Below are 10,204 nucleotides of genomic sequence, written 5' to 3' on the forward strand. Positions count from 1 at the left end.
TTGTCTTTGTGTCTCCTCTACTCACTACTAACGCACAGCCCTTGTCACCATAGCAACAGCCCTGGTCAGATGCCCTCCTAGCCGAGGCCCTGCCTCCTTACCGGCGGCCTGCAGCCCGGCCACGATCCCTCCGGCTGCCACCCCACCTCCGTTGGCGGCCGCGGCCAAGGACATGGCCTTGGCAGCCACGGAGCCGGCGGCGATCCCTGCAGCACCGAAGCCCGCGGCTCCTAATAGCACTGGGGCCAGAACAACTGCCCCCACTGGCTCACAACAACAACAAGCATGGCAACAACAACAATAACAACAGTGAGGAGGGAGGAGGCTAGCCCACAACAACAACGATGATAACAACACACAAACGATCACGTGGATGCATGGCGTCGCAGCAGCGTCACCATCACACAGCATCAGACACAGCATCACACACAGGATCATACAGCATCATAGACAGCCTCACACAGCATCACACCTAGGCTCACACAGCATCACACACAGGATCATACAGCATCACAGACAGCCTCACACAGCATCACACCCAGGCTCACACAGCATCACATACAGCCTCACATACAGCAATACACACAGCATCATACAAAGCATCACACAGCATCAACAACAACAACGACCGCTATTCGCCACGAAGTGGCAGTGACATCACCACGATGCTTGTGCCAGGATGTGTGCACCTTGAGGCCACGTGAAGTGTTGAACGCCTGCTGGCAGGAGGTTACGGGGTAGACCCAGGTGCCACGGGGCGACTGACTGAGATGACTGGCTGATGCACCACCTGTGCCCCCTACTGTGCTAACTTGCTGTGCTTTAGCGACCAGGCACTCCGCTCGTTGTTGTGAGCATCGCTCCTCGCCCTCCATTATTGTTGGAGGGCGACTGCCTCCAACTGCCCAGTAGCCTCCTTCACGAGCCTCCAGTTATCGGCAAGTCAACTCAGCTCCACATCCTCCTGTACCACATCAAAACATCTCTTTCCTAGCCCGTGCCGTGCCCGTTTAGACCCTTCGATCCGACAGAACAAAAGCTGTTTTGGCATGCGGTGGCTGGGCATGCGGGCTACATGGCCCAGCAAACGCAGCCTTGCCTGCCGTAGGAGCTCACCGATGGAACTTTGTCCAGATCTTTCAAGGATTTGTGAGCTCCTCACACAATCCAGCCTGGTTAAACCCTGGATGGATCGTAGGCAGGCCAGCCTAAATGTTTCTAACCGGCGAAGATGTTCCATTAGGGGGTCCACGTTTCGCAAGCGTAGAGAAGGGAAGGAATGACCATGGGCCAAGAAGACCTGCAGCGTCGAGCGGAGCAAGATACCAGGTAGCTTCCACACAGTGTTATGCATCCGATGAAAAGATAATGCCGCTCGACTGATTCGGATTGAAACCTCTGCTGTTAAACCGCAGCAGATCATGAGCACACTGCTCAGGTATGGGAAACTCTCCACTCTCTCCACAACTGCCCCATCACCAATTGGGAGTTGTAGGGGTGGATTGTCCGATGGTTGAAAATACCCAGGCAGTGCTTAGTTTTGGTGGGACTGATGGTAAGGCCCCACCTCTTAGTTGCAAGCTCCAGGTTCAGCAACAGTGCCTCCAACTCCTCCTCTGAGTGAGCAATTATCACCAGATCATCAGCATATGTAACATGGTGGAGCAATAGGAAGCGATCCCTTGACCGCACCCGGGCATCGATCAGCCTCCCATTGTATCTGCAACCAGATGAAAATTCCTCCAGGACAGCCATTGAAGGCTTCACGAACTACGTGGTCAAAATAGATGTTCAATAATGTAGGAGCCAGAAGACATCCCTGTCGCACCCCAAGGTGTACAGGGAATGGTCCTTAATGATTGTGAGCAAAGGGTCAGGGACTCCGAAAGCACAAAAAACAACCCAGAGCCCAGGCCTACTGATCGTATCATAGGCCTTGACCAGATCAATAAAACAGAGATGTAGGTCTTGTTGGGATTCCCTACACCTCTGCTGTAGCAGACGGACAGAATATATGGCATCTGTGCAGGACCGCCCATTCCTGATACCGCATTGGGGCTCAGCAAGCCTCTCCTCAGTGTGCCTAGCAAGGCGATGTTGAATAATCCTTGCAGGACCTTTCTCGGCAGACTGAGGAGTGAGATGCCCCTGTAGGTGTTACAGTCTGTGCGGTCCCCCTTCTTAAAGAGGGGGACCACCAGGGCATTGTTCCAATCATGCGGACCCGTCTAGTGGTCCAGACTGTTGTTATGATGTCATGTAGGGCAGTATGTGCACATACGCCACCGTCCCTCAGCATTTTGCTTAGGAGATCATCTCTGCCCGGTGCCCTTCTGGATCGCCTTAAGTACTTCCTCAACAGATGGCACCTCAGCCAGCCACTCACAGGGGGTGACTTCTTCCTACAATATTTGAGGCACCGCTGCCTCGGCAGAGTAATCCCCACTTTGTCCCATGTTGTTTTTCTGGGTGAGGGATTTCCCCTTCCCCAGGACCTCACAGAAATGCTCAACAAATCTGCAAACCTGTTCCTGGGGGTCAGAGATTGTATCACCGTTCTTTCCGCTAATGATGGTAAAAGGTGTGGCACTGCAGGTTACTTTTTTGATGGAATTAAAGAGCGATTTGTGATCGTGGGCCACTGAGGCAGACTCCATCTCCTCAGCAACCGGCGACCACCACCCATCCTTGCAGCACCTCACGGCTCTCCGAACCTCCGAGCAAAGGCTGCGGTAAGCCTCCTCATTCTCTGATGTGGGATGCTGCAGCCGATGAGAGTGGGCCTGTCGCTTTTTCTCAGCCAGCTTGAACACCTCCTCTGTCAGCCAGGGTCTCTGGGGAGGTCTGGACCATGGACCTAAAGTAGCCATTGCAGCGGCATGAGCCACAGTCCTAAACCTCGCCCATTTCCCCTCGACATCAGAAGGAGTGGGGGACGATGGCAACCCTATCCGCAAGCGATGATTAAATTATCGCTTCCAACTTTCATCAGCTATATGAGACCGGTCCATCTAAGGTTTGAATGGGGTCCTGGATTTACACCCACAAACGGAGTGGAAGAATGGTAGGCGAATCTTGCATATGACAAGTTGATGGTCAGTTTGCAGATCAGCTCCACGGTAGGTTCTGGTGTCAAGGACATGGGCCCACATCTGCTGTTCCGTCACTATGTAGTCCAACAGATGTTCTTGCTTCAGCCCGGCATGCATCCATGATGTAGTGTGGATGCGCCGATGCCGGAACAGCGTGTTGGTAATTACAAGCCCATGCCCTGCACAAAAATCTAGCAGCCTCCTACCGTTGTTATTGAGCAGATCTGGCCCAAGCCTTCCAATTACTCCAGACCAGGTGCCAGCATCATGACCAATTTGGGCATTGAAGTCACCCAAAAAAATAACTCTATCTCGAGGGGCTACTTTTGCGAGCACCTGTGACAGGAGGTCATAGAAGGCATCTGACTCATCGGTGGGGGCATAAGTAACCATTACCACCACTCCTCGCCTCTGGTTGATTGGAAGGCGAGCCCAGAGAAGCCTGGGGCTTACAGCTTTCCACACATCACACCACGCTCCCACGACCCCTTCATTATTTTATTCAGAAGAAGAGCCACACCCTGTTGCTTGGCAGTCTCCTGCCCCGAGTAGAGAACTGTCCACCCCTCATGGTGGCAGGAGCCAGAGCCGGTCCATCGGACCTCCTGAATACCGCAGAGATCCAGGCGGTACCAGTCCAGCTCCCGACAGAGGAGTGGCAGCCTCTCCTCTGCAGTGAGCTTTCGAACATTCTACGTGGCCACAGGTAGTGGATTTTTGTTGTTTCTGGAGGAGCCCCGAGGGTAAGGATTCGGTCTCCTGGGGTCATAGATGCCTGTCCCCCCGGGACCTCCAGCACAAGCTTATTAATTTGAGATTTTAAACGTAGTTTAGTGGTAATTAATTGAAGGTGGAGGGGTCACCAAGCCCCTCGCACCCTTCCAGAGCGCCCATTTAGCCGCTGTGATGGTTGCAAACGCCATGCGACAAAAAGCCAAACAGAATTCGCCCTCCACCTACGGCACTGCCCACGACAGCGTTGCCCGTCTGGCACCACGAGGAGGTAAGGGGTTGTTTTGCTGTGTGTGATGCTGTGTGTGATGCTGTGTGATGCTGTGTTAGGTTGTGTGTAATGTTGTGTATGTTGCTGTGTGTGATGCACACAGCAGGGTCACAACACCAGCGATCACGTGGAGGCATGGCAATGTTATCGCTTACCTCCTCCGGCTGCCATGGCGCCAATCTTACACCAGTTGGTCGACTCGCCCTCTGTTTGGGGGTTACACAGTGCGATTAGTTCCATGAACTCACATATACACACTGCACTCTACACTACTATATACTACACTGTACACTACTATATGCTACTACACACTACTACACTATACACTACTATATACTACTACACACTACTACACTATACACTACTGTATACTACTACACACTACTATACTATACACTACTATATACTACTACACACTACTACACTATACACTACTAAATACTACTACACACTACTACACTATACACTACTATTTATTACAACACACTACACTATACACTAATATACACTACAATGTAGGAAATGTGCACATAGTGGTTAAATATACATACTGACCAATATATACACTACACTTCTATACACATTGCACTATACATGGACTCCTCTGCTTACGAACGAGTTAGGTTCCAGAGGTCTGTTTTTGTAAGTCCAAACTTTAATTATGTCGATTCCAATCGCCAAGAATGGCGTGTACAGTAAACACGGGGAATGGCTTCAAGAGATTTTCAGGTTCTGAAGATGTAGATACCACTGGTTCTTAATGTTCTGCAAATGTAGATACCACTCAATCTTCAGATTCTGCAGATGTAGATGCAACTGATTCTTCATGATCTGCAGATGTAGATGCCACTGGTTCTTCATGTTCTGCAGATGTAGATGCCACTGGTCTTCAGGTTCTGCAGATGTAGATGCCACTGGTTCTTCATGTTCTGCAGATGTATATGCCACTGGTTCGTCATGTTCTGCAGATGAAGATGCCACTGGTTCTTCATGTTCTACAGATGTAGATGCCACTGGTTATTCATGTTCTGCAGATGAAGATGCCACTGGTTCTTCATGTTCAGCAGATGTAGATGCAACTCGTTCTTAAGGTTATTTAGATGTTAATGCCACTGTTCCTTCATGTTCTGCAGATGTAGATACCACTGGTTCTTCAGGTTCTGCAGATGTACGACTCTCACTTAAAAATAGCAACTGGACATAGGGACAGGTCTGTACGTATCTCTGAAAGTTCCTAAGTAGAGGAGTCCTTATACTAATGTTGCGTCGTAGAACCACGCGGAGACGTAACTTCTTGTAAGGGATTCAGCCATTTATTAACACTCGTTAAACACTCAGGCTCACACCAGGGGTAGGTGTTCTCTATACTCCTTCCCATGGACCCCCGAGCTCTACTCGTCCTATTCCTTGGGCTCTCTCACTCGGGCCGGGACGAGGGTTCAGCCAACACCATCCGGTCACGAGCAAGAGAGACCTCCTGCATCCGATCCACACTCCGGGCTCCCACAATGACCACGAATTCGTCACGGGGTGCCCCTTAAGTAACCCTTGGGTGGCTCCTCCCCTTCACTCGGACCCGCCCCTTTCAGCAGCCATGACATGACGTCATCACACTACTACTCTACACAACTATACACTAAATTTCCATTTAAAACTTTCGTGACTGCAGGGATTCATCTTTTTGTTTCTTTCGGTAAAGTCACGTAGAAGGGAAATAATAAAATTATAAAAATTAAAAATAAAATAATTCTCACGACGTTTCGGCCACAACGCAAGCAGCCGTCCTCAACGCAAGCAGCCGTCCTCAGGTGAAGAACAGGTCTGTCGGAAAGACGCTGTCATTCAAACGCTGTCTTTCCAACAGACCTGTTCTTCACCTGAAGACGGCTGCTTGCTTTGTGGCGAAACATCGTGATAATTATTTTATTATGTTTAATTTTAATTATTTTATTATTTCCATTCTACGTGACTTTACCGAAAGAACCAAGAAGAACTATACACTACTACACACTACTATACCATACTATATACTACACTACTATACACTACACTACTATTTACTATTATATACTATTATACTGCACTTTATATACACAACACTATATACTTCACTACTATACCTGCAGATGTAGATGCCGCGGGTTCTTTGGGTTTTGTATTTGAAGATGCCAGTGATTTTTCATGTTCTGCAGATGTACGACTCTCGTTAAAAAAAGGCAGATGGACATAGTGACAGGTTTGTACGTATCTATGAGTGCTCGTAAGTAGAGGAGTACTTATACTACTTTATACTACAGCACACTACTATACCATACACTATACTACACTACTATACACTACACTACTATACACAACGCTATACACTATACGTGACACTATACACTACACTACTATATACTATTACACTGCACTTTTATATACACGACACTCTATACTATACTACTATACACTACTCTATACACTACTACACACTACACTACAAACACGACACTATACACTACACGAATATACACTACTACACACTACACTACTATACACTACTACACACTACACTACTATACACGACACTATAGACTACACTAATATACATTACATTATTGTATACGGCACGATACACTACACTACTATACATAATGCTATACACTACAATACACTACATAATACACTACAGTACTATACAATACACTAACATACACTACACTACTATACACTACACTACTGTACACTACACTACTATACACTACACTACTACACACTACACTACTATACATCACACTACTACACACTACACTATACACTACACTACTACACACTACACTATACACTACACTATACACAACACTACTATACACCACTACTATGCATGACACTATATACTATACTATCCTCAAAACTATACAATACACCACTATACACGACACTATACATTATACTACTATATGCTACACTATGCACTACATTACTATACACTACACGACTATACACAACACTATACATTATACTACTATATGGTACACTATACACTCCGCTAATATACACGACACAACGATGCACTACACTATACCATACAATGCACTACTATACAAGGCACTATACACTACTATTCACTCAACTATACAGTACTTTACACTACACTACTATACACTACTAGATACGTCACTATACATCACGCTACTTGACACTTAACACTATGCTACTAAACACGACACGATACACTACTATACACTGTACATGACACTACTGTACACACTCTTAGGTTTTTTCGGTAAAGTCACGTAGGTAAAAAAAAAAATGGAAATAATTATATTAATAAAATAATAAATCACGACGTTTCGGAGGCAACACAAGTCTCCGTCATCAGGTGGGACCGTCACAGCTAAATTTACTGTATCAAGTGAGGAAAAATTCCGAAAGACAAGCTCTTAAATACAAGTTAAGGGGGAGGGGGTCACGTACGTGACTTTACCGAAAAAACCTAAGAGTATGAATCCTTGCAGTCACGAAAGCTTCAAATTTCGAACTACTATACACTCCACTTTGAACTACTATACACTACACTACCATATACGACACTATACACTACTATACACTACGCTACTATAGATGACACTACTACACTATACATTGCACACTACTCTACTACACACTACACTACTATACACTACACTACTATACACTATACACTCCACTATACACTACTACACACTACACTACTGTACATAGCACTACACTGCACTATAAACTACTATACATTACACTACTATACACTCCACTATACACTGCACTATACACTACACTCCAATACACTCCACTATACATTACACTATACACTACTGCACACTACACTAATATACACTACACTATACACTACACTATACACTAATACACAATACACGTTTTCCACTCCACTATACACTAAACTGTACACTAATACACACTACACTTCTATACACTTCACTATACACTACAACACACTACACTACTATACACTTCACTATACACTACTACACTACTATACACTCCACACTACACTACACTATACACTACTATACACGACTTCCCCCGGACCTCCAATGAGCGCGATTGGCTACGTAACGGTGCAAAAGAGGTCCAACATACAGCGTACATACAAGTTTGAACATCTGAACAACTCCTACATTAAACAAAACGTGGCTACACTCACACACATGTACACACACATGTACACGCACAAAGACGTGTACACACGCACACACGTGTACACCCACACACATGTACACAAACATGTACACACACACGTTCACACACACATGTACACACATAGACGTGTACACACACGCACACACCTGAACACGCACACGTGCTGTACTCACCTTTAGCTATTGCGGGCGTGATCGAGACGCTCAAGATGGCGGCGATGAAGAGGACGGCGATCCTTTGTGACGTCATAGCTGACTCGGTGCTTGTGGGGAACCAATGAGAACGACGGCAGCTGCAACCTGCACGGCACCACACAAGGAAAAATATTCCCCCTTGCAGCCTCTTAACGGACTGAATGAGCTACAGTGAGGGAAAAAATATTTGATCCCCTGCTGATTTTGTACGTTTGCCCACTGACAAATGAATGATCAGTCTATAATTTTAATGGCAGGTTTATTTGAACAGTGAGAGACAGAATAACAACAATAAAATCCTGAAAAACGCATGTCAAAAATGTTATAAATTGATTGGCATTTTAATGAGGGAAATAAGTATTTGACCCCCTCTCAATCATATATACCCACTGAGACCCAAACTCATGAAGACCCTTAGAGATCCAGATACTCGTTTGGAACCACACACCCACAGACACCGATAGACTGAAACTAATCAATGTTTATGTTACTCGGAGAAGATAATCCACGCAGTGGCTAACACAGGGAGAGATAAACTCTGACTCCAAATATACAGCAGCAGCAGCAGGCATCGTCAGGGTCAGGATCGAACCCACGAACTCCCGTTGACCAGGCGAGGTAGGTAACATCTCCTAGCCACCTTGAAATTAGGGTTGGGATCGAACCCACGACCTCTCGTATACAAGGCGAGGTAGTTAACATCTCCTGCTACCGTTGCGTTAGGGTTGGGATCGAACCCACGACCTCTCGAATACAAGGCGAGGTAGTTAACATCTCCTAGCCACCTTGGAATTAGGGTTGGGATCAAACCCACGACCTCCCGTAGAATAGGCGAGGTAGATAACATATCCTAGCCACTTTGGCGTTGGAGTCGGGATTGAACCCACGAACTCCTGCGTGCCAGGCGAGGTAGTTAACATCTCCTGCCACCGTTGCGTTAGGGTTGGAATCGAACCCACAACCTCCTGCGTACCAAGCGAGGTAGTTAACATCTCCTAGGTACCGTGGCGTTAAGGTCGGGATCGAACCCACGACCTCCTACGTACCAGGCGAGGTAGTTAACATCTCCCTAGCCACTGTGGGGTTAGGGGCTATATCCCTCGACCCCCTCTCTCGCACACTCCTCCCTCTCTCAGAGTCTCACCTCTCTCTCTTCACGATCTCCGCTCTCTCTCTCGCAGGGCTGCTTTTGTACCCAGACAGGGAACGCCTCTGGCGCCGCGTCACGGATTTCCCCGCCCGCCCTGAGACGGCGTTCATCAGAAATCCACTCCCTGCAGCGGCATGCAGCTCATACAGCTGTAGCTGCAGAATCGTGACGCTGCTGCTGAGACATTCTCAGCTAGCGGTGACTCAGCCGCATTCTGACATTCAGCTGCAAGCACTCCGATCTCAGCTGGGTCGTGTGTACACCTGTGTGTGTTTACCTGTCAGTGTATCTGTGTGTGTACACCTGTGTGTGTGTGTACCTGTGTGTGTATCTGTCTATGTGTAAATGTATGTGTGCCTGTGTGTGTGTACCTGTGTGTATGTGTACCTGTGTGTACCTGTGTTTGTGTAGCTGTGTGTGTGTACCTGTGTATGTGTACCTGTGTGTGTACCTGTGTGTGTGAACCTGTGTGTGTGTGGCTGTGTGTGTGTGTCAAAAAGCGATAGTGTAGCGGTTAGCGCGCTGCGCTATGAACCCGGCGACACGGGTTCGATTCCCGCTCACGGCCAACACCAGTGACGATTAT

General features: G+C 47.2%; 1 protein-coding gene across 3 annotated transcripts in view; it reads right to left on the reverse strand.

Annotated features, from left to right (window-relative positions):
• The window catches only part of LOC133339366 (interferon alpha-inducible protein 27-like protein 2A), a 163,411-nt gene extending 153,769 nt beyond the window's left edge, over nucleotides 1–9,642 (reverse strand). The window contains exons 1-5 of one of the 3 annotated variants that reach the window (XM_061547497.1): nucleotides 9,515–9,574; nucleotides 8,448–8,573; nucleotides 6,216–6,281; nucleotides 4,251–4,301; nucleotides 102–263 (exon numbers count right to left, since the gene is read on the reverse strand). In XM_061547497.1, coding sequence (XP_061403481.1) covers nucleotides 102–263; nucleotides 4,251–4,301; nucleotides 6,216–6,281; nucleotides 8,448–8,573; nucleotides 9,515–9,533 — 424 coding nt within the window. In that variant the 5' untranslated portion in view covers nucleotides 9,534–9,574. Of the gene's footprint in view, nucleotides 1–101; nucleotides 264–4,250; nucleotides 4,302–6,215; nucleotides 6,282–8,447; nucleotides 8,574–9,514; nucleotides 9,589–9,612 lie in introns of those variants that run through there. The other 2 variants (XM_061547501.1, XM_061547500.1) reach the window with 2 other exon arrangements.
• Nucleotides 9,643–10,204: the final 562 nt, after the last annotated feature.

This window comes from Lethenteron reissneri, unplaced genomic scaffold (assembly GCF_015708825.2).
Source record: "Lethenteron reissneri isolate LAM-NWPU_2019-01 unplaced genomic scaffold, ASM1570882v1 scaffold_1848, whole genome shotgun sequence".
Taxonomy (NCBI): Eukaryota; Metazoa; Chordata; class Hyperoartia; order Petromyzontiformes; family Petromyzontidae; genus Lethenteron; species Lethenteron reissneri.